General features: G+C 47.1%; 1 protein-coding gene across 2 annotated transcripts in view; it reads left to right on the forward strand.

Annotated features, from left to right (window-relative positions):
• The first annotated feature begins 2,314 nt into the window (after positions 1 to 2,314).
• LOC144120508 (uncharacterized) overlaps positions 2,315 to 24,985 on the forward strand; it is a 45,681-nt gene continuing 23,010 nt past the window's right edge. For both annotated transcript variants that reach the window (XM_077652957.1, XM_077652958.1), the window contains exons 1-5: positions 2,315 to 2,554; positions 4,339 to 4,557; positions 5,396 to 5,478; positions 8,788 to 8,852; positions 10,133 to 10,250. In XM_077652957.1, coding sequence (XP_077509083.1) covers positions 2,378 to 2,554; positions 4,339 to 4,557; positions 5,396 to 5,478; positions 8,788 to 8,852; positions 10,133 to 10,250 — 662 coding nt within the window. In that variant the 5' untranslated portion in view covers positions 2,315 to 2,377. The remainder of the gene's footprint in view (positions 2,555 to 4,338; positions 4,558 to 5,395; positions 5,479 to 8,787; positions 8,853 to 10,132; positions 10,251 to 24,985) is intronic.

Below are 24,985 nucleotides of genomic sequence, written 5' to 3' on the forward strand. Positions count from 1 at the left end.
TACATGCACTTGTCCTTTACTTAAAGGCTTGAACTTTGTACACGTGTGCCTGTCATTTCTCTACACTTTCACCTTAGCCAAATGGCTGAGGACCTGAATTCAATCCCGGCTGGGTCCGCCACGTTTTGTTGGAGGAATGCGAAAGGTTCCCACGTCTAAGATGGTCTAAATTAATCTGGAGCCCTCCACTACGCTGTCCCCATAGACCATGGAGCACTTTGGGACGTTAATCCCTACAATTTACAGTTCCATTCCTCTAACAGTTTGACACGCACTGTTGCAGGGGTCTTTGTGTTAGGGAGATTTTGTTCCAGCAAGAGAATGCTAGTCTTTGTGTATGGTTGCGACAAAATGTGAATTGAATAGTAGCTCCTGCAAAAAAAAAAATTCCAGTGTAGGTTAGGAACTTGGTGTTGAATGGTGCACTTTTCACTTGTCTGTTGCCTTTGCAGTCCATGTTTTTTCAGGCTTCATACATGCCAATGGCTGAGTAAAATTTCGTTGCACCGTCATGTTCTCCAAAGTTTGCAAATGGATCTCTCCCGGCCTCATTGTGGATGCACGTGCTTCTGGTCTGATTCACAAAACAAGAGACTTCTGACAGTGTGTGTGCACAGTGGTGTTGCATGCTGGGACCGAAAATTCTCTCGACCAAAAAGTACCGATGTTGGGTCTTACTCTGCAGCAGCTTGATAACTTTATTTGAAGAAATGGTCAGTTATTAAAATTCCATTAGGCTCTGTAAAATTGCCTCTTTGTAAACTTCCCTTTATCACATTTCAGTGCACAGGTTCCCGCTGAAAAGAATTAAACTTGCTGCATAAATGGCTCCCAGTGAGGGGACGAACGGACGTTAGTCCTAGCAGGCACCAGACACTGCGTTCAGCTCACTTCGAGTGAAGGGCCTTCGGATGCATAGGATCTGAAATGAACTGTGTGCGTAGCTGCACTACACAACCACAACGCAAAAAACAGCAATTTTTTTTTAAATTCGTTTTCGGGGAAAGGAAATGGCGCAGTATCGGTCTCATATCGTTGGACACCTGAACCGCGCCGTAAGGGAAGGAGGGAGTGAAAGATGTGCCGTAGTGGGGGGCTAATAATGGTTTTTGTGGAAAGGAAATGGCGCAGTATCTGTCATATCGTTGGACACCTGAACCGCGCCGTAAGGGAAGGGCTAAAGGAGGGAGTGAAAAGAAAGGAAAAGAGGTGCCGTAGTGGAGGGCTCCGGAATAATTTCGACCACCTTGGGATCTTTAACGTGCACTGACGTCGCACAGCACACGGGCGCCTTGCCGTTTCGCCTCCATAAAAACGCAGCCGTCACGGTCGGGTTCGAACCCGGGAACTCCGGATCAGTAGCCGAGCGCCCTAACCACTGAGCCACCGCGGCGGGTGGCTCCGGAATAATTTCGACCACCTGGGGGTCTGTAATGTGCACTGACATCGCACAGCACACGGGCACCTTTGCATTTGAAAAAAAAATATGGTTTTTAGGCAAAGTAAATGGCCCAGTATCTGTCTCACATATCGTTGGACACCTGAATCGCGCCGTAAGGGAAGGGATAAAGGAAGGAGTGAAAGAAGAAAGGAAGAGGTGCTGTAGTGGAGGGCTCCGGAATAATTTCGACCACCTGGGGATCTTTAACGTGCACTGACATCGCACAGCACACGGGCGCCTTAGCGTTTTGCCTCCATAAAAACACGCAGCCGCTACGGTCGGGTTCAAACCCGGGAACTCTGGATTAGTAGTTGAGCGCCCTAACTACTGAGTCACCGCGGCGGGTAAAACATCAGTAAGAAACTACAGTGATGAAAACGAAACTGAACAAACAAAAAATTAATCCGTAGCACAGTCGACAAGCCACTAGATGTCAAAACGGTGTGCTGTCTTCCCGGCATGCCCCGAGCGTCTTGGTGGATGAAGTGAACAAGTAGGTCTTGGAAGCTAATAGTAAAAAAACTCTATGCTTTGGAGTGAAAAGCCGCCAGCTTTCACTCTGGTCATGGAGGAAAAACTCTAGTGTACAGTAAGAAACTCTATGGTTTTTTTGCACCGGAGAGGGAACTCCAAAGAATGTGGTGCGATTATCAACTGGCTTGCAAGGCACAGATATTTCGACACATTATACAACTATCAATGCCCATACGCCATAGTTTTTGTGCACTGCAGGGCATAAATTCAAACGCGGTGCTAAAATTTGCGCTGCAGCGCACATTCTTTTTTTTTTTCTCTTTTCAAAGCTTCATGGGATTTGCCATAATTGGCGCAGCGGCAGTCACCATACTTTAGCCAAGTCTAGTTAGAAAGCAATCCACGTTTGGCGGTAGGTTTCGGATCATGGAGAATGGCTGCAGATAACTGTTGATTCTAGTCATGTTCCTCTTTTCACTGATATTCTTTGCCGTCGGGGCAGTGTCAGCTTTATGTTCGTCTATCTTGCTAGTCGTACTACCAGCGTGCGCCGTAGCCTTCGGTCTTCAAGCATTTTCGTCTCTGTCAATAGCCATTTCAACATCTCTGGTTTCGGCGCAGCTGATCCCGAGCATTGTTGTAAGAAAAGAAACTGCTTTTACCTTCTACAATGTTGAGTTGTGTAAATCGGTGCCGTAAAGTCACATGAACTCTTGAAATTGACATTATATGTGCGTCGCGTTGGCCGACAAGATGAAGGCACGATGCATTTTTGACAGCTACAACCTGAACACCTTAGAGCGCGATATGGACTTGTGTACTAGAGTTGTGGTTTGGGCTTGTTGATCTTGCTGCATGGCTAAAGGAGCGGCGCGAAAAGACGAGAACAAATACGGAAGATAACAGGTCGGCGCATGTCCCGTTAGCTTTTGTGTTCTTCCTCGTCTTGTTGCGCTGCTCCTCTAGCCATGGACTTGTGTACCGTTGCAGTTTTATGAGTGCATGCTAAATGGTTTTATCAACGTGTACAAAAATATGTTTGCAATGCATTCCCTTAAGTAGCGTGTCTGGGGCTACTGTTGTCCTCATGAGCTATTTGTTTACTTGCTTATCTCAACACCCCTCAATACTAATTGCTCACAAACAATATTTCTGCCTGCGATCAATGGAACACCACTTATAGAAAGGAATGATGCAGTCCCAGACCACACGCACTATGACATTAAGAAAACAAAAGTTTTTTTTATTTATATAGTTTGCAACATGCAGTTATCATAAATACATAGCCTATAGGGTTTGCATCCAAGCTGTGGGGTGGTAGTCTCCAGCACGCGTCGTCAAAGCCTCATACTTCACAGGGGTTAGGGCAAGAGTTCTCACCTTAGGGAGATTTAGAACTTTGCTGCTGCAAAACAAGCCACACTGCATGGTCCAGAAGCAAACCCGGTGGGCTGTATGATCTTGACGAAGGGTGTGCATGCAGAAAAATTAGTGACAAATTTTTCTGGGTACTTGGCTCTTTAATTAGTGTGGTCTCATGCAGCATGTGTGCAAAATAATGCTATCAGGCGGCAGTAATAACAATTGAGGAAGATCTTCAAAGTTATATGTGTATCGAAAGAAGAGTAAAAAGTAGGTACCAAATATGTAAAATTTTCACCATTGCAAAATAAATGAAGTCTGAGTGTGCATATTAAAACTGCTTGGGGCACGAACGTTTCGTGTGTTATGTTGAAAGAACGTCGGAAGAATGTCAGCTGAGATGGCCAGCTGACATTTCTGTTAAATTATTCTTTCTTGTAGTTCTCATCTTGTGCCAAGATTAACTAACAACAGTAATAATCAACCTTTATTCTCACCAGAAAATGGCACAGTACTTATAAGAAAAAACTATGACGAGGCTGGCTGGTTTCTGGGCCCTTTGTAACAAAAAAAGGCACAATGGCAGCTGTGAGAATAACACGAAGCTTTAGAGCTGCTGCTTTACTGCTAACATGATTGTCTGTATAAGTGCTAAATTAGTCATCTGTTAAGATGCAAAACAAGTTTTTCCTACAATATATAAGAGCTAGATATTTGTGAAGCTTTAATGAAAATTACAAATTCATGGACAGTATTTTGTAATATTGAAGCTGTGAGGCTGTGTTTTCTTCACAATGCATGTTACATGCATTATTTAAGATCACGGTCTGATTCTCTGCTGTGGTTTTCATGAGCAGATGTGAATTTTATTCTAGAGTCAGAATAATCCACTTTCTTTACTCTTATGGCCTGACATTCTGTTTTGTTGCCCAGCATGAAGGTGGGTGCACCATTGTATACTGCTAGCACACTTAACTGTGTTGTTTGTTGCTTTCAATTCATGATGTGCTACTTGTGCTTGGGCCATTTTCAAGCTCTTCTATTCAATTCTTATTTTGCAGAAGAAATGTGTACCGTTCCTGGAGCTGGTTGTGACGATGTCTGCATTAGTCTTTCCACTTGTATACATTCCCCCGTGGCTCTCACAACTGAATCTCACTCTTTTGGCTCTCCTTGACCCTGTATTCTTGGCTTTGGAGGTCCTTCAAATGTTGAACTTGGTTCGCTGGTGCAACATAAAGGCACAAGCAGGGATTGATAATGAGCCTGCAAAGTGGAAAGTGAGTATTGTTTTGTGTTGGCTTCATGCAAATTTCACTGCTGGCTGGAGCAGACTTGCCTTTACTGGAAATTACTTCAGCTATCAAAGAGATTGTGATGTGTTTATCAAAAGAACCTGAGGCTCTGTTTTGTAACAGTTGTCTTTGTGACTCATTTCTCTTGCTTCTGTACCGTTGGTCAGCAGTGTCTTTAGTACTGTAGCCGCCGGTGACTGACATTTCTTGTTTAGCTGCCAATAATAATGTCAGTTGTCTTGTCGACCAATGGTGGAAGAGCAAAAGAGTGATTAGAGAGAAACAGTTGACCTCTTATTCAGTTAATGAAACCAATCTGTGATAATCTTTGCCTTCAGTGATTGCTTATATAGAAGTGTGTACTCTACAAAAATGGTAAATATGTTAAAGAATAACATTTAGGTGTACTCCATTACCGTCAACTACTTTATTGGGCAGCCCCCTATTGGGAAATCTTCTTTTTGTGCACGTCCTTTGTATGATTGGTGCTTCAATATACATTCAATCAGCTTGTCACATAATCATAAAAAAATATTGGTGGTTTTTGCCCCTTCACAAATATTTTCTGTAACCTTTTGATGGGAATGTTGTCAGCAAATGAAGTCGCATTTTCTTAAACGATGTACACAGAACATTGGCGTGCAGGTTGGTATTGTTAAATATCAGTCCTATTCTGGTATTGTGTTTCATGAGATCGATAAAATTCCAAGAACACATACTGGAACTGGACTGGTTATCACTTTTTGGTAATAAATAAAAAGGCAAGAAATTCTCTATTGCTGGAAGAAAATACAAGCTAAGCCTTGCATTTGTTTTTCTGCAGGCCATAGTGCTGTCATTTACAGTAGTCAGCTGGTTTTCTTCTGTTCTTTTACTACTGCGTATTGTTAAAGGAGCCGACCCAAGGTAAGTTTGTTTCAGTCTTTGGGGGCATGGCTGGATAGATAAAAGCAATGGGGGTCTCACATCTGACCGTTTTTTTTTTCTGTGCCTGTCGAAATGTCATGAGTAACTGCGTTAACTCACTGAGCTACTCTTCCTCATGAGAAGTGGAGAAGTGGGGAGAATATAAATCAGCTTGTTTTAAGACTGTTAGTTAGATTTTTACCTTAGTGAATGTTGTTTTTTACTTATGAAGTGGTCAGCAGTGCATGTTATTTGAGTTGCAGTGTCCTTAGCTTACAAGACGTGAACAAAATGGCAGAATATTATGCTTTGAAATCATGAAATTTTATAGTCGCCACAGGTTCTCTAGGTTATGAGTACGTCATTGTGGCACAGATGTTGTGAGAAGAGTGGTACTTCATGTCACTGCTGCCATTTTTGAGATCGTGTGGCGTATGCATTGGCAGATGCATATTGAAACAATAGTCTGGTGCTCTAATGTGCCTTGACACAAAATAAAGACCAGCTTGTAAACTTAAAGCTTTGAAACATGCAACAATGCCTACCAGTGGACAATAAATTCAGTACACCTGTGTTCTTGTTGCTTTCATAACGCTCTACATAATGACATTGTGTACCAGAGATAGATACACTGATGGAAACTTCATGAGCCATCCATTCGGCTCCAGAAACTGGAGTTTAAGGTCTCTAGGATACATCCAGCACTGTTAATGCACGTACGGGTGTTTTTTTGTTTTCATTTTACTTTACAAAAAAATTAAATTCCACTGTGTTTTCTGAACACTCGGACATACTGGTGATGTTACCTGCGTAGTTAGAACAAGTGTTTAGCGCTGTGTAGGTTTTCTGATTGGCTGAGCCCATTTAGGTTGCTTCAGCTAGCAGCACTGACTAGTACTGAACGAGCCAAATTTGACCAGTCCGGTGTGACCAATTGGCGATCACCACAAAATCAACGTCACGCTTCGGCGGCGGCACCAACTGGTCCAAGAAGGATTGGCAATCTTGGAAGTTCGTCGTTTGCTCCTTTGATTGAGCAGTTCGCTGGCACATTTGGATGCTGTCATCAGTTTTTCTGTAAAAAAATATATCTTATGAATTCTGTTACAAATATGTTTTCTCGCTATCAAGGTAAAAAAGTCGCTGTGTGTCGTTGCACGAGTTTTCTGGTGCCAGCCATACAAAGAGAGCAAAGGAACAGGTTTCCACGCTATAGTACTATGCTTGGAGTACGATGATAGTGCAGTTATTTTTAGCCACACAGACTATATGTCAAAAGAGATAATTTGCCTGGACTATAGCAGCCTTTGTAAATAAGGGGCACTCTTTGTTAAGGAGCATCACGGAACACAGATGCACATAGAAGCGAGAAGAGTTTTCTGTATGATAGTGTGTAATATTCAGACCTTATTACTGTGTGCATGTGGAGTGCATTGTTCTCCATGAAGAGGGGAGGGTGGGGGGTTGGTTTCATTCTGTTTACATTTCATTCTAATTCGTTATGCACTTCAATTGCCACATGCGCTGTCACTGAAATCGGTCAGACAGACAGGTGGATGGCTAGAATTGCTTAAAATCGCGTCAAGAGAAGTGCATGATAGCGGCCTTGCTTTCAGTACATTCCTTCCAACCACTGCTTGCAAACAAACCAAGAGCACAAGGCGTGGTTAGTTGGTATGAGAAGACAACACGGAAAAAGGCGAGCTCATTGTAGTGCATGGTTAGTAAAATTTTATAGCTCATGAAAGTGCAATAGGGTACAGCTTTTCTGTTAAATCTCAAGCAGTAATAACTGGAAAACTTTTCTAGCCTGTTTTCTGCAAAGCATTACAAATTTTTGGTCGCAGTGCATCTCCTTACCTTACCTGGTTTCATCATTCACTCGCCGTACAATGGTCTCCATTGTTCATGTCATTGATTTTAATTTCTCTCCAAAGTGTGCATCGACCATCTACTACTGCGCTTTGACGCCAACCATTTTCAAATGCTAGACAGCAGTTTATTTCCGCTCTGTAGTTTGCTCCTTTACACCTTGAGAAAAGAGACTGTTTGACTCACATGAGGTTGCCAGCATTGAAAAAAAATCACAGTTTTATTGTGAAATATTCAAGCAAGTTACACTACCGAAAAACAGGACAGATTCAAAGAAGTAACTTTGTGCAGGCTGAGGATAGGGCACTCATATGCGATGCATTCCTATCTTCTAACCAATGCCCTGGCACCACATTGCTCGAGATGTTGTGACTGGCTTACGGTTATTCATGTTTTAATCATGTGTCGCAGGCTAGGACCAGAAAGGAGATGCCACTTTCCAGAGCTATACATATATCAAATACCTATGCACCTGTCCTTTCTTCTCGGTGACCATCAGGCGTTTTCTTTCAAATGAGTTTTTGACTTTTTGTCAAAAGTAAATTTTGTACATGCAATTACTTACCAACATGGACTATAGCCTCTTCGTCATTTTTGAGAAGATGGCTGTGTTTGTTTTTTAATCAGACATGTCAGGAGCCTTGCAGTCCTTGCCAGGGTAACGACTTCTGCTAAGGCATCTTGACTTTTCAAAGCGTATACACGTAGCCTTTCAGTAACTTTTTCTCATCTCATAATACTCCACAAATTAATTTTTAGGCCCTATACACCACGTTCCTTATACTCCCCTTTAAAAAACTTCACACCCAGCAGATTCCATTAACCTGAGTCGACCAGTTACCTTGTGTTTGGTGCTCTTTGGCTTGAGATGTCCTTGCGCCATAAAAATTAATTCATCATCATCATCACTTTCAAGCAAGTGCGATTTTACCCAAGCTGATCTCGGAGGCAGTTCTCTGCAACGCTGCCAGAGTCTATTGATTGAGTCACCCCCTCTGATCATGTAAATATCCAGCGCCACCTGTAAGTTATCAGCATGTTGCATTATGTGCGGAGTGTCATGTAGTGAGGGGATGGCCACTGAAATTGTTCTTTCCTCATTCTTGTGTCCTGCATAGAAGTAAATTTCTAGAACACGGTTGAAAGGTCTTATGCCCTGAAGGATTTTACATTGTGTTGTCATTTATGCACAGGTGAGATCCATTTTAGTGTCCCTTAAAGAGCTCTCACGAGGCTTTCCCATTTTACTTCTAGCAGATGCAGAGTGTGAGGAAAGAGGTCTTGTTTGTCTTGACAGAATGTTCATTTTGCCTAATGCGAAAGCAAAAGATTCAAGCAAAAGCGCATGCATGCTTTTATTTATTTATTAATCGCACCGTGCAAAGGACGAAGCTGAAATTGAGTACGTCTGCCCATATTTTTTCAATCTTGTTGCAGAGTTGTCATGGCACTTCTTGTTCTTAATGCTGTAGCTCATGCTGCCTGTATATATGTGGACTCAGGTGAGTGGGGACTATTTAATGTGACTGTTCATTGGGTGTGAACTTACGAAGTGTCAGCTTTACAGTCATTGAAACTTAAAAATTCACACAGTGTGTCAGCTGGCCAGAATGGTGTGATCAAATTTCTATTAAGTTTTGTGTTCAATGGCACTACTGCACAGATAATTGATAGCAAACTTGAAAAGTTTTAGCAAACGTTGTATAGAGGCCATTTTCTTTTTGCTTTGAGTGCAAGATGTTTGCCTTTCTGTGAACATGCTTACGTGCTGGCTGGTCCTGCTTTTCATTTCATAGTATTGTGTTTTTCATGCATGTTTTGCTGCCTTTTATATGTCCAAATCCTATTAGAGGCAACTTAAGGGGTTTTTCGAGGTTTATTTATTCTAATGAAACGTTTACTGTAGATATCTGTCTCCATCCTGACCGTTTCTACAAAGTTTGCAGCCATGTGGCATTTTGTTCCTGTGCAAACTGACACTAAAGTTTACATCCACTCTCCACTTGTTGGGCAAAATTTTGAGACCTGTATTAGGTCATTCCAAAAATTTTATGAATGGAGTCAGTGTTTACAGTTTCTATTTCAGTAATTCAAAATGTGTGCAAGTATTTATCCAATAGCATTGGCAACATCACTGCTACATCAAGTGGAGTGTCATCTCTGGCCCCAAACCGAATAGAAGTTTGCTGTTCTTGATGTTTTAACATAAATCCCCTCACCATTTTTCAAAAGCGATTAGTTGTGCCAAAGAGAGGGAACCCTAAGGAGTATGTTGCTGTCATCAACATAAATGTTCGGAAAGCCCAGGTCAGAGTTGCAATTTAAGGCTTTTTCGTTGACTTCTGGAATCCTGTTTTTACATGACATGTTGAGTTTGACTTCGACTTTGAATGTTGAAGCGAACTTTTTGGCCAGACTTTTTTCTTGCTTAAAGAGAACTTTTTGGCCATACTTTTTTCTCACTTATTTTCTGTAACTGTCTGCAAATGTAGCTGACTAGTAGAGCATGGCCATTCATTAATTTCAGTGACCCAAGCACTCAAGGCTCTAATAGGCATTCATCTCATCTCATCTAATCGTCATCTTATCTAATTTCATCCTCTGTTCTTATCAGATCACCTTTTTAAATGTTTTAATGCCATTTGGCACTAGCTACTGCAGTCTGAACAGCACACCCAGCTATTCTGCCGTTGTAGCTGGTGATTTGTGAAATTATTGTGCTGTTTTTATACTTTTTGTATATTTTCTTTCTATTTGTCAATGTCTTTCCTTTTCCTCCTAGGCATAATAAGCGATGCAGCTTTGATTCTGATAATGTCTCTGGTGTTGCTGAAGCTGAGCCCCTATGAAGCAGAGATTAATGGGATCTTCTGCCACGTTGTTAACTCAAACCATGCAGAGTGAGTGTGCTTCTTTTTGTCATTGTGTTTGTATTTTGCATGATTTAAGTATTAAATGTTTTGTTTGTGTTTCAGTTTAGCTCACACATTTTCTTTCCGTCTACCATGGCTGCGGGCAGATTTAAAGAAATGGCATGGCTAAGGGAGAGAACAGCTTTCCAGGAGCAAGCAATTTCTCATGGGGCAACCATCATGGGTCCTCATCCTTTTTGATGAAAAATATCTAAGATATGCTTTGAGAAAATAAGACTGGGGGATTAAAATTATATAATTACTTTGGTCATCAGATAGGACATTTTTAGCAAACATGTGACTTGACCCTTTGTAGGACAGCAGGATACACGAGTCCCACTTGGTTCAAGTACCAACCAACGGACAACGGTGTGCCTATATATCATAGTTTTGCATGCTGAACACTATCTAATTATCACACAAACCATTCAGCTAATCGGCCTTCTTGGTTTCTTGTGTTTGTTGATGTACAATTCGGCGCTGCCCGTTTTGGCAGGAAGAAAGAAATTGGAAAATAGTCAAGCTCTTGAGGCTTTTTCGTCAGTCATCTACCTCTTAATAATTCTTGAAACAGTTTTCATTTCTAATGCACGTTTTCTTATATGCTGAAAAGACCGAGGTACAGGTACGTGCCACATTTCAGGTTTTTTTGCAAAGCCATTGGTACAAATGTGTACCCATTTTTTTTAGGAAACCAATGTTCAAAACTGCTTGGAAGTGACGTCATTCAATTTCTACAGCCAATCTGAGTGTGTTTTTACCATTTGAATACATGTGGGACAGAATTTAGTGCTGCCTCACAAAGAGGGAAATATCAGACTAAGCAAGACGGATAGATTATTCTTCGGGAACATTGCTGATGTTTTTTGTTAGTGGAAAGGTGGATGCATTGCCTGCGAAAAGTGATCGGCCATGATTTCATTTTTATGACATCTTGGCAATCCGACCAGTCAGAGATGCCACTCCCAATGACCGTATAAAACCGAAAGTTAACAGATCAGTGTCACAGCGGCAAGGTGCAAGTGCGCCGCACTTCCGCCCCATTTGGATACAACTCAAGAACAGAGTGGCTTTTCCCTATCAAAGGATTCCCTTCCAGCCAATGGTGTCATGACCGTGCTAGCGTGACATTGCAGGGAGCTGTGCAGCAATGCAGGGAGGAGACTATCCCCGACCATGGAGGGAGCCGACTATCCCCTTTCGCCTGCCACTTCCTGCATTGTCATGCTAGCAGGTTCCTAAGAATCGGCTGACGCCATTGGCTGGAAGGGGATGCTTTGACGGGGAAAGCCGCTTCGTCCTTGAGTTGTATCCAACTTCCATTGCATCGCATGCGTCTGCGTCTCGTTACAATATGCTCATGCAATATAAATAGGCTCCGTCGGTGCAAAAGAAACTGAGTGAAATTACCGAAGGCAGTTGCAGACTGTAGAAAAAACAGCTGCTCGCGCTCAAAGCATGTGAGCTGCTATTGTGCTCAAACGCATTTCATTCAACATCAAATCTGAGTCAAAAATTGCATGCGCATTTCTCATCAAGCGGCGTACTTTGCTGTCGATTATCACATGTTTGTTAACTATGTAGTTTGATGATTGGTGAAAACCCTTGTGATTGACTCTGCTGGGGTTGTTGCAATTTCTGCATTTGTGAATTGGATCGGTTTATTAGCAGAAATGAACCATTGTATGCTCCGCCCAACTGTAGTCTGCTGCTTCTTGGCTACTGCTGTCGGCAGGGGATGCAGGCGTAATCATTACGAACATGCATCGGCCAGTTGAATGTTTTTCTCGCGGAAAAACCTGGCTTGCGTGCCGGCACCTCGCGTACAACATGCATGATGACCTACATTGGAAGAATTGTTCCTTTAATGAGCCTAATGAGAGGTGTTAGTGCAAGCATGTGGTACTTCTGAGATATTTTCAGTGCATCTAAAAGCATATTTGCCTTTAAACTATGCGGAAACAGACCACGCGCTCGTATAGCGCTTCACACAATGATGACATGCATGCATGCGCCCCTGAATGAGCGAGTATTAAAAATAAAAAACAAACAGTTTGCAATTTCATAACGCCTGCAGCCTGCACCAATTAGCCGATTCGACTAAACTGCTTCACCGGCTGCAAAGCTAGCATCTTGAATGCAATTGAGAGAGTGCGGTTCTGAACTTGCTGTTTACGACGGCCGCACGCAGCCCGAGTGCATAGATTGCGAGGCGAAATGTTCCGCGTTCTTGTTTGCAGCTAGCCTTTGTGTCTGTCTTATGCTGTTTTAAATACGAGACTGTTTGCACTGTTGGCTATGCTCGCCGCTATTTCGACGATAATTGCCCATCGAGACAGCGAAATGGCATTCCTCCGGAAAGCTCATGAATACGTCACTCGTCGCCGCTGCACGAATCTTCAAGTGGCAGCGCCACATGTGCCTCATTTTTGTGCGACATTTGCTACCAGGTGGCCCTAATCTATCAGTCTAGCCTGACTTAATATTTCATTTTAGTATCCCTTTAAGTATATGCCAGCAGAAAATGCCTAGTGGTTTTTGAATAAAGGAAATGATGCAGTAGCTGTCTCACTTCTTGGTGGACACCTCAACCAGTTCTGTGAGGGAATGAGGGAAGGTGGGATTGAAAGTAGAGAGAAAAAGAGGTGCTGTAGTGGCGTGCTCTGCAAATAATTTGGATGACCTGGGGATCTTTGTGCACTGACATCGCAGAGCACATGAGCGCCTTTTGCCTCCATTGAAATGCAGAGGCGGCCGTGTTGAACTCGAGTACTCCAGCTCAGTAGCCGAGCGCCCTAACCACTGAGGTTAACACAGCTGATTCCTACATAAGCATTTTCAAAAATAAAATTTCACAGCCCTAATCTAAAAGTCTAATTACTTATTTTTAGGAACAAATTTTTGCAACAATCATGGAGGGGTGTATGATGCCATGCACATCCCCCTCCACCTGAATACTGCTTCAGATGCAAGGAATGTAAATTTTGCTTCTAAAGTTGACTTATTTTTGTGTGTATCCGCAGAGCCTCAGTTCGTAACGTTATCAGATTGAATGGCTGTGTCTTTTAAGAATGGTGTTGCAATGCATATGCACATATTTGTGGTTTGTGGACTTAGGAAGCAGGGTTGCCTGCAACAGTTTGTGTGTATGTCATGTTGCTTTTGTGGTGTGGTGCCAGCCTAGGTAACCTGCCCCTCAGATGAAAGGACAGATGGTTTATGGTTTATAGCGTTTAACGCCCCAAAGTGACTCAGGCTATGAGGGAAGTCGTAGTGAAGGGCTCCGGAAATTTCGACCACCTTAGGGCTCTTTAACGTGCGCTGGCATGGCACAGTACACGGTCCTCTAGAATTTCTCCTCTATCGAAATTCGACCGCCGCGGCCGGGATCGAACCCGCGTCTTTCGGGTCAGCAGCCGAGCGCCATAGCCACTGAGCCACCGCGGCGGCTCGAAAGGACAGATAAGTACTGGCTGTATGCAATGTCAGACCGCAACCTCCAGCTGAAAACGGTAGTCTCCTCATTGTGTTGGCCTAAGAAGAAAAAGGAAGGAGGATTTCAGTCGCTGTTGCTCGTTAATTATGGGCGCGCTCGATCTCCTCACCATGGCTAGGCACTGTAGCATTCCTGCCTTCTCCTCCACTCTCTTCCGGTGGTGCTCGAGGCCATCTGTCTTGTTCGTTGTCTCCACCAGGTGCGCTTGGATCGATGTTTGCCTTGTTTCTTGTTTTCTTTTTGCCCCGATGTCTTTTTTCCCCGTGGTAGCCACAAGAAGACTCCTCACCACGCCGGCTGAAATATATGCGCTGGGCTCGAGAACGACTCGAGGAAGGCACACGCAGGGACTGCACGTGCGTGTCGCCACAGGGGAAAGGGTGAGGGCCGGCAGGAGGTGACGCTGCCCGTTTCTCTGGCGCTTATTATTTTTCAGTGCCCTTCCCGTGCCCGATAACTGGAAAAGTAATTACCGCATCGTTTTCGCGGAGGCTTGGTATTGCTAGTGTTTGTATTCTTCCTTAGTGCACCCACCGCCGCCTCCCTCGCATGCTGACTTTCTCACGGAGGAGTAAACCTGGCGTTGGCGTAGTATGCTGCAGCTGGAAACTCTTCCGTGTTGGCCACACACGTTTTTGTCGGAATGGTACTGCGCCGTAGGTTAAAGTTGGCTGAGGAGAACAGATAGGATTAGTTTGCATTGGATTGTATGGTCTCACCGTTTGTCGCGCGTCGACTGTAAAACCCATTGATAGTGATAGTAGCGACACACTACTTCCTGCAGCTGCTTTCCTCCTCAATTCCCGGATTTCACTCTCCCGGAACCCGCCGCGGTGGCTCAGTGGTTAGGGCGCTCGACTACTGATCCGGAGTTCCCGGGTTCGAACTCGACCGCGGCGGCTGCGTTTTTATGGAGGAAAAACGATAAGGCGCCCGTGTGCTGTGCGATGTCAGTGCTCGTTAAAGATCCCCAGGCGGTCGAAATTATTCCGGAGCCCTCCACTACGGCACCACTTCGTTCTTTCACTCCCTCCTTCATCCCTTCCCTTACGGCGCGGTTCAGGTGTCCGCCGATATACGAGACAGATACAGTGTCATTTTTCCTTTCCACAAAACCCAATTAATATTATTCACTCCCCCGGCGGCGGGCGCGCTGCGCACGGCACGCTTTGCCTGCCTAAGCGCGCTAGGCGCCGCTCGAGAGTCAGTGGAACTGAAGAATAATAATAATAATTGGTTTTGGGGGGAAAGGAAATGGCGCAGTATCTGTCTCATATAACGTTGGACACCTGAACCGCGCCGTAAGGGAAGGGTAAAGGAGGGAGTGAAAGAAGAAAGGAAGAGAGAGGTGCCGTAGTGGAGGGCTCCGGAATAATTTTGACCACCTGGGGATCTTTAACGTGCACTGACATTGCACACCACATGGTCACCTTAGCGTTTCGCCTCCATCGAAACGCGGCCGCCGCGCTCGGGTTCGAACCCGGGAACTTTCGATGAGTAGCCGAGCGCCCTGGGTAAAAAAAAAAAGTTTGTTTTGGCTCTGAGGAAAGGAAAGTCATTTTAGCTGCCTGGTATCTCGGTGGGCACCTGAAGCACACTGTGAAGGAAGGGAGGGGGGAGAGCGTGAAAGAAGAGAGAAAGAGGCGCCATAATGGGTTCTTCAGAATAATTGCTATCACCTGTGGTTATGTTGTTTAACGTGCACTGACATCGCACAAAATACGGGCGCATTCTGCGTTTCGTCTAACACTGCCGCCGCGGCCTCTCTCGAAGCCAATGTCTCCGGGAGGGAGGCGTCCTAGAGTATGGCACGCCTGTCCTGCAATGCATTTCGTGGTCTCATATATCGGCGGACACCTGAAACGCGCCGTAAAGGAAGGGACAAAGGGGGGAGTGAAGGAAGAAAGCGGTGCCGTAGTGGAGGGCTCCGGAATAATTTCGACCACCTGGGGATCTTTAACGTGCACTGACATCGCACAGCACACGGGCGCCATAGCGTTTTGCCTCCATAAAACGCAGCCGCCGCGGTCGGGTTCGAACCCGGAGTTCCAGTGCACGTTGATCCCCAGGTGGTCGAAATTATTCCGGAGCCCTTCACTACGGCACCACTTTCTTCTTTCACTCCCTCCTTTGTCCCTTCCTTCCGAAAAAGTAGGAAGAGCTGGAGACAGTCTCGATACTCAATAGAGGGTCTTTTATGGGTGGGAGCTCCCGTTTTAGCACTTATACTCGTTCTGATGTGTGCTCAAGACACTTGTCCTCTGAATAAGACATAGCGCATGAAGACAGGACAGAGCAGAGACAACACACGACGAGCGCTAAAGTTCTACCTTATTAAGATTCATTTAGCGCCCGTCCTGTGTTGTCTCTGCTCTGTTTTGGCTTCATGCGCTACGTCTTTTTCAAAAGTGATGCACCAACAAGCCCAAAGTTCTAACTTTCCCTCTGATCGTTTATTTTGCCAGGTTCCCTGATAAGGGCAGCACGCTTAGCTCCCGTGAATGCTCGTAAATACATTTCTGGGTCCCATAAGGGCATTTAGAATGCATTGCGGCATGCTAGAGATAACACCAGTTCCTCTTTATTCGACAGCATCAGCTGTTACAGCCAGACCGATGTTGACCCATGTCCGGAGCCATCATATGACCCATTGGCCACACGATGAGCGAGCGATGTAGCTGGGCCCCGAACGCATTCCTTTTGTCGGCTCTTTAATCGAAACCGCCGCTAAACTAAAGCACTACTTAATATCACACTAAAACCGAACCGATATTCTAGCGGATTGCATGACCTTAAGGTTGACCATGGCCAACCTGTAGATATAGTAAATATTGCCGCGACTAGGTTTCGAACGTGCTGCGGCGCGAACAGGTCAGCTTCGCTGACCACTACATGGGAGCACCATGCTATAGTCGCAGCCGTTCACGCCTCGTGCTAAACTGCAACACACTCTCTCGCTGTGTGCACTGCACATCGTCGTCTCCATCAGCTTGCATCTGTGCGCAAAAGCTTTCGCACGTTATACTCGGTTTAACTGCGTTAAAACCCTATACGATTTCTTTTGTCTTTAAGGCCTGCATGGTCGCGCAAGCTCGTTTACTTTGCGCTGTGCACTGGGAGGGTTCGTGAGCGAGGCGTACACGCGGGGCCCTGCGCGGTGAAGCGGAAGATGCGCCACACGAGGCCTGCTTTTCGCGGACACGCGCTGTGAACCTGGAGCTGATGGGATCCTCCCTTCCTCGTCGCCAAGGGGAGAGTGAGGGCGTGCGGGTACACCGCGGGTGGTTGCGGACCCCCCGGGCCGGGAGCGCGTGTCCCGACATGAGCGGGGGTTTGACAAGGACTGAACTTGGGCGCGCATGGGGCGCACTGTTAATGTGTACGCGCAGTGGCTGATAACGATGGGCCTAATCACGGTCGCGGTTGGTGAATGCGAAATGCGACGACGACCACAGCCTCCCTGCTGCCGCCCTTCTATACCCCCCCCCCCCTTCCTTCACGTCCTCCGTCTTTTTTTTTTCTTCTTTTCTCCTATTTTCCTGTTCGTTGTGCTTCGTCCTCCAGCCCCGCACTTCGTGCGCACGCATACTACTCGGCAGAGTGACGCCTTTCCTCGCGCGTAGAGAAAAGTTGTGCCGGCTTCTGGGCGGCGGCGGCGCGCGTGTCGCCAACTTTCTTCTTTGTTTGCCAACGCTGCCTACCCTGAACCAATCTCCCTTCACCTTTGTCTAGGAATTGATTTTTCTTTGGTCTCTTGTGTGGAGCGTCACTGATGGCGCGAAACGCTCTGAGGCCAAGGAAAGACGTCATGGTTGTCATATTTCTCTAATACAAATCATATAATCAAAATCCAGTCATGATCTGCTTGGACTGACAAACTCCGAAACTTTTGCGTACCCCCTGATGCGTTTTCGCCGTGCACTGAGCTTTTTCCTGCCCACCTACAGGATGCTGGACTTGTTCACTAACTTTAGAACTAATCGCACGCTCCCTTGTTTTGCACGCAGTTCACTTTAAAATAATGTCTATTTATAACTTCTACACCCTTCATTATCCGCCTTTCTCTCCCAAAACTCCTCCCCGTCACACAGTTGCATGTCAGCACTGATTCAACGCCGGCTAAATTATCTGCCCTTATCAAAGAGATTCTCCCTCTCTCATAATCTGCGACAGTTTCTGGAGACTTTCAGGGGGTGATGAACAGGGCAATCAGCTGCTGGTGACGCCTTGCAGCTTTGTCTCCATCGTGTCCATGTTTTGAACAACCTTGGGCAGTTCGTCGGAATACCACGACTGGGAGAGGTAGTTATAGTCAGCTTAACCTCCCTTCCTGCTTTGAAACAATCAGAGTGTCGGATTTTAGCATACGGGCCCTATGGGGCAGTTCTTCAACTGGTGTGCGATCAGGGAGCTCTGACTGACCGCGGTGAATGGCGTACTTTCTGACGCCACTACTTTGTTGCGGTATTCGGAGTGACGAGCCATGCTGCTTTCAGCGAAGAAGTTGCTGAAAAGCACCAAAAAGTTAGAAAGGAATAAAGATGGAAATACACGCTACGATGACGTCACCCGTGTCCCGCAGCAGGAAGAGAAGCTAAATGGGAGGGCTTGTTGGAGTGATCGACCCGACGAATTAGGTTATTGGCGCAGCAGGCAGCCTTCTTCTCGCATATTGTGCGAACCGCCGCAAGAAGAGAGTTTATCAATCCCGGCGCCACCACCCCGAGCTCTTGGGACAGCAACGTGACGGCGATGTACTTAGCGCCTCCCGTAGCTATAGGGCGTTTCCTCGAAGCGGGTTTAGATTTGCCACCATTCATCACAACGTCCTTTGCTCTCTAGTTATTTCGCTTTTGAGTCGGAATTTTCACAAACGATTTCCGCCGAGCACTGGAGTACGATGAACCGAGGGTGAAGAGGGCTGCACGGTGCGCTGGGAAGAGCGAGCCGGTGTCTGCGAAGCCGGAATAAATAAGGGGAAACACGTGAGTGGCGAGCAGTCGCGAAGGGCAAGCTCAGCGGAGCCACGAGGCGGAAGCGGTGCGATGCAGCGGGAGAGGAAGAGGATCCTACGCAGCAGATGCGCGTCCCGGAACTGCGAAGCATCGCGGGAGGGAAAATTGGGACCCGCCGGTTCCGTGTTCCCGTGATCGGGATCCGCGATGGGCGGGAAAAATTCGCTTTCCTTCTTGCTTTTAAGCTGGCGTTCATCCCCGTTTTTGTCGCTTTCTTTTTGCTTACTTTGTTCTCCTCGGCCCCGTGTGTGGATCGCTTAATTCCATCCTCCACTTCTCCGCCTCCTTCTCCCGCACTTTTTTTCGTGCACCTTCGCTCTCGTTGGCTCGGAAGTCAGTCTGCCTCACGGCCACTTTGCTTGCTCCATTTCTTCCGCCCTTTCTGCTTCCCCCTCTCCACCCCCGCCTTCTTCCCCCTCGCCTTTAGCTACCAGCTTCGGCGGCAGCGTGTGTGTGTACTCGTTCAGTCTGCCACGCACCGAGTGTAGCTTGATCCAGTTTTATATTATTGTTGCCCACGGTGTTTGACCCGGCGTTTGCGCAAATTACGTGGTGTTTCGATACATCGTGGTTGTGCCTCTGTACTGGGGCCACGCTGAGTGGAAATGAGGAGAGGCCGACTTGTGCGTTCCTCGTCTACTCTTCACAGCTGACGACTGGGCAGTCACGTGACAATACCGCTCCATGGTATGATTCCAATATGCCGTGTGCTGTGTGTGAATTTCGGTGCCAGACGTGCCTTCGGTTCTTTGATGATGGTTGTGGCCACTTGTGACGCTATAGTGGCTTTGTCAGCGTGCACGTTTTGCGCTGAGCTACTCTCCTTCTCACATATATGATGCAATGGCCCAGATCTAAACAAAGAATATTGCCAAAGTTGGAGAAAAAAATCTTTCTTCGGAGCATTGTGGACGAAATCAATTTGATTAGCTAGCCGGCTTATTACATCGAAGAGTAAACAACGGACTAAGGATGCGACAGGAGCAAGGAGAGCACAGGCAGCGCATTGCAAGTACATCAAGACTGAAGACTTCACTTCGGAACAAAGTCTCGGGACGTGGGGTCTCTCATAGCGTCTGCACTAAAGCAGGAGATCACAGCGAAGAAATGTCGAGTGCCGTTCTGCTCACTATTCCGAGCAGGTGCTGATACTTGGTCGCGATTTCAAGCTGCAGCGCACGCAGTTCGATTGGGGGCGAAATGCAGAGACGTCGTTGTAGCCGAGATTTTGGTGCGCACAGGAGTATTGATCTTGCTTTTTTTTCTTTCGGTTCTGTATTTTACCGGATATACGTACTCCCTGCGTGTATGTTCTCGGTGCTTTGAATTTTCACGTCACGTGATGATGCGTGGCTGCGGTCAAGCAGCGCGGAGCCGCGCACTTTGCATGCTGCGCAAGGCGAACGAGCTGCTTAGCTCTGCGCGTTCCGCCCCAGCTGATCTCAGGGATGGTTGCGGTTTCTCCACTGTTCTGTCAGTGGTGCCGAAGCGGCGCCTCGCACAGTCGCTTTGCGGGCCTATACCACACCCGATGCGGGCGGCGCGGCTGCAGTGAGGAAGAGCCGCACTGAAATTCTGCACAAGGATCGAGCGCTGCGCGGGCTCACAAAGCGCCGAGGCCTTGACAGCTCACAATGGCCACATTGGTGCGGAACCGCCACGAGAGAGAGAGAGGAAGGAAACCAGAGGGACAAGAGGGAAGAAGGAAGGAGCCTGTGGAGATAAGCGCTGCCTGTGTACGTGTGTCGGCCCATTGTTTCCGCGGTGGCGCGTCGGAAGCCGTACAAATCGACGCGCGCTGTGGCGTAGGAGGGACGGCCGCGCCGCAGAGACAGCGATGACTTCCAGCGCGCCCCTTTCTCCTCCTCCACTGCTCCCCGTCGTCATGAGCCGCTATCGGACACGGGCGTTAATAGGAGTACATTAGAGGCACGACTTCGCGCGCTCCGGGGCCCTAGCCTGTGTGTCGGCGGGTGCCGAGGTTCCTTATCGAGCGCGCGCTGAGCTCATTCCGGGCGCCCGCTATTGAAAGGGAGAGCCAGCCCCCGTGGCCTCTTCCTATTTATGCCCGCCTCGGTTTCGTTACTCCACTGTGTGCATGCGTGCGACTGTGTTGGCGAGGAGCGCGTCTCCGAAGGCCGCGAGGGGCACTTGTTTCCCTGGGCGGAAACGATTGCTCATCATCAGACCGTCTCTTCCTTTGCGTGCACGCGACGATTGCCCGCCTTGCTTGCGCCCTCCGGTCGTGAATGCCGATGGGAGCAAATTTAAAACTTTTCATTAGAGGAAGGTTGCCGCTCTCCCCCGCCATGGGGTTTTTGTTCGCGACTTCAGTGACAACTGAATTTCCCCGGTCCAACTCCAAATTAGGCGACCGCTGTTCAGCTGTCGGTCGACAGAGCAGCGCAGTATAAGGGAAGGACGCGGTCGATGAAAGGTAGCAGAAAAGTTTCCTTGCGTCCTTGATGACTTTTGATGATCTGTCTGAAGTTATTGATTATAATGAACAGAAACTTACGCTTTCGCGATGGGAGCAGGCGCTGGCGGTTTTGCTTGAGCTCGTCAGTCCAACCGACGCATCGAGCTTTCACAGTCTTTGTCAAAAGTATGCAGCCCCTGGGGTCTGCTTCTGAGCCCCTGCAGCGCGGCTCCTGTTGAATAATAAGGGACCCTAATCTCACAAACGCGGGAAGAACCTAAGTCCTCAGTCCATTCAAGCTTAAATGTGTTAAAGAGCCCCGCTACGCGAGTTGGAAGCGAACCCCTTGGCCTGTATACTTTTTACAAAGACTGTACCTATTGACTCACATTTGCCCCCAGCTGTCGCTTGAGTACGGCACACCGCTGAACTCCGACGATGCAGGAAGTCTTGGCACCGTAGGTGCACGTGCCAAAGTCTCAAGAGCAGGAAGAGTGGAAAAAACTTAATTTAAGGCCAGCGCTAAAGCCCAGTGCCAAACGCTCAGCGAGCGTCCGAAAGTGTTTATCGTGCTCTCTTGTGCGGAGAGCAGCTGACATCCAGGCACGTATATACGTGCGCGTTTATGGGTTTCCGGATGCAGAAGGCGACTAATATGGCCGTCCTGCGGGGTGTCTCGTTGCCTGCTCGGGTGGAAAGTATGTTGTCAAAGGGCGCTCACTTGGTGTGGTGGTTGAATTTGATGACATCGTGAGATTTATTTTTCATTCACGCTCACTACTGTAGAGCATAGCGCCATTCTCTTGCTGCTCTCGAGATTCTGTAGGCACAATGCAGACGGGAATCCGTAAAGACCGCTGCTGTAGTGTCTAGCCCGGAGCGCCGTCTTGGGGCGTGGATGTCGCGTCGCAGCACGCGTGACAAATTGAAGCCGAACGGGAGTTCTTGGGGGACCGCACAGCGAGTGTGCCGCGACGATGTTTCATTTCATGCCCGGTGATCGTCGCCTCCGAGCGACCGAGTTTGCTGCACGCCGTGCCCGCGTATCATCGTCACCCTCCGTTATCGGGAGTAGATGACGTTCGGGTGGGTTCCCCGGATGGCGGTGTGAGAGGATGTCACGATGAATCTGCACCCAGTATGGGGAGCACAGACCGCCGTGTCTTGGCCTCTGGTGTCTCGACGTGATCGCCCCGGGGGGGCAGCAGCGGAGCACGACGAAATGCGGCCAGCGACACCGGATCTCGGTGATTGGCGTGTGACGTCACCGCCGATGGACTGCAGCTCGCCCGGGGCATCATCTGGATGCGTCAGGCACAGCAGACGTCGTTGCCGCCTCCTCCGCGGCGCGTCGCTCGAGGGGCGGCATAAACAGGCCCGTCGCATGCGGCAGAGCGCGCGGCGGCAGAAGCAAGCACGGCTGGTCGGGAGTTTGCTCCTGATTACAACCGCGCAGAGGAGGACTGCGCATGCTTCCCCGGACAAGGGAAGGCAAGCGGTCATCATATGGCAGTGAAGTGCGTGTCGATTGAGGGAAATTGATTCGAGGAGCGCCCACTGCCTTCCCATCTTTGCACTTTGCATTTCTTCTACTTGAGTGCACTGTGTTCGCTGAACAACAGCAACAGAATTCACTTTGCTCTTTCCGTACCGTGCTGCAGCAGTTTTGTTTTCAACAGCTGCGAACATTAAAGTGCCTGCTAGCGTCTGTGCTTGCTATCGACATCCTTCCGGAAAATTGTGGGAAGGACCTGCCTCTTAACAGAGTTAGCTTGGGAAATTGTTCTGCATAGGTGATTGTCTTCTAAGCGGTTTTGTTGTATTTACGTTCCACAGTACTCATGTGCGTTCAACTTTCCTGGCGGTGCAAGGTGGAGACAGCACAGTTTGCGTACATTATTCAAGAAAGCAAATCATTGAAAGCTTTCAAAAAGAACATCACTGTGTACCTATTGTAACTTCAGGCGTAAACATTTTTACAGCGATAGCTGTTAGGCACCCGTCCCTGCCTTATGCGTCGTAGTCGTCCGGCGTCGTCGCCGTCGGCGTAACCGGTGGGTGCGTTACCATGGTTACCATCCATAGTTACCATGGCAACGCCGGTAATGTATATCCCGCATGACACCACGTAGAATGTGTTAGGTCTTTATTAATGGTGTGCGTCTGTTTGTGTTCCTTCGTCTGATGTCAACTTATGTCACGGTCAAAATGGGTCGCATAAGCCTACTGGTGGCTCTGTTTGGAACAGCCGCCTGCCAAAACTAAATGCCTGCACAGCTATCGTTGAATCTCGCGTTACGTAGTCGTAACCGTTTTGTGAGTTTTTCTCTTGTTTTTGTGTATTTGTGTAACGGCAAATATACGTTCAGTATGAAACACTAAAGTACAATTTAAACCATTACGCCTATGTTTTTATTTCGTTTGTGTTTTCTGCGCGGAATGACTTGTGCTCCTGAACGGGAGCAAGAAGGCGGCAGACTACTGGTCACGTATTTATCTACCTTTTGGTCTGCCCCCAGGCAACTGTAACTGCGTTGTCTCAATGAATACTTTGACTTACACAGTGCTATCAAAATTTATTGTTTTACCTAAACGGCAGTGGGCTGTATCGCTAAGCCTAGGCCATACCTAACGTCGTCAGCAAAGCAAGGGTTATGTTGCCTTGTTTGCTTGAGCAGAACCTTCGTCTTATCTTTGCTAGCAAGATAAAGTAGTGTGCGCAGGGTGAATTGAGTGAATCAGTGGTTAACGTGCTAGCCGTTTGACTCTGTTGAAGTTAGTAGGAACTCATTAGCGTGTTTGAAGCCGCTCTGATAATATCTATGCGCCCAATAGACTTGTTCTGGCATCGACTGTAAACAAGTTTGTACTGGCATTATGAGGCATATATGCCCAAACTCTAATCAGTAGTGGTTATGGCGCTCGGCTGCTGACCCGAAAGTCGCGGGTTCTATTCCGGCCGTGGCGCTCGAATTTCGATGGATGCGAAATTCTAGTGGCCCGTACGTGTATGGTCGAAATTTACGGAGCCCTTCACTACGATGTCCCTCATAGCCTGAGTCACTTTGGGACGTTAAATACCCCGTAAACCTGTACCTATCTCTTTTATACAATCTAATAATTATGTTTATTTGAAAACTGGCTCGTTGTCGTGCACTTGCGTAGTTTCTCTTATGTTCAACGGCTTCTCTTTTGCTTTTTTTTTCTCTCGTAGCCGCCGTTTAATGCCGTAAATATTGCGTCCGTTGCGTTTCTTGTACTGCTGTGAGGAACGCGCTGAGTGAATGGAATCATTGTCAGCCAGTCTAACGCGTATTTTAATGCGAAAGGATTATACGGTTCATCGGCAACGAAACCCCGCGTTGTTGCCCAGACGAAACGGTCCGAAAGCTCCAGTGACGTCACCATGGTCCCAGATTGGTGGCTCAAGTAAGGCGGTGACGTAAGGTTACAAGTTCAGAGAGTCAACGCAACACCCAATTTATACATTTACACCCAATGGCCTTTAGGTCAAAGGCCTATAAGTTGAAGACGTTTAAATGAACACGTTTGACATATAGGCCTTCACACTGAAGGCCTTCAGATTAAAGGCCATTACCCTAAAGGTCTTGAACCTGAATGCCTTCATCCTGGAGGCCTTCTACCTACAGGCATTTTTCCTAAAGGTTTCTCAGACCTTTAGTACCTTTACTTACTTGTTACTTTTACTTCCATGGCAACTCTGCCACCTCGCGGTCTAACACGTAGCGGTGCTCCGCCACATCGATGGTTATAGTGCGGAAAAACCCGCTTT

The sequence above is a fragment of the Amblyomma americanum genome, chromosome 2, assembly GCF_052857255.1.
Source record: "Amblyomma americanum isolate KBUSLIRL-KWMA chromosome 2, ASM5285725v1, whole genome shotgun sequence".
Taxonomy (NCBI): Eukaryota; Metazoa; Arthropoda; class Arachnida; order Ixodida; family Ixodidae; genus Amblyomma; species Amblyomma americanum.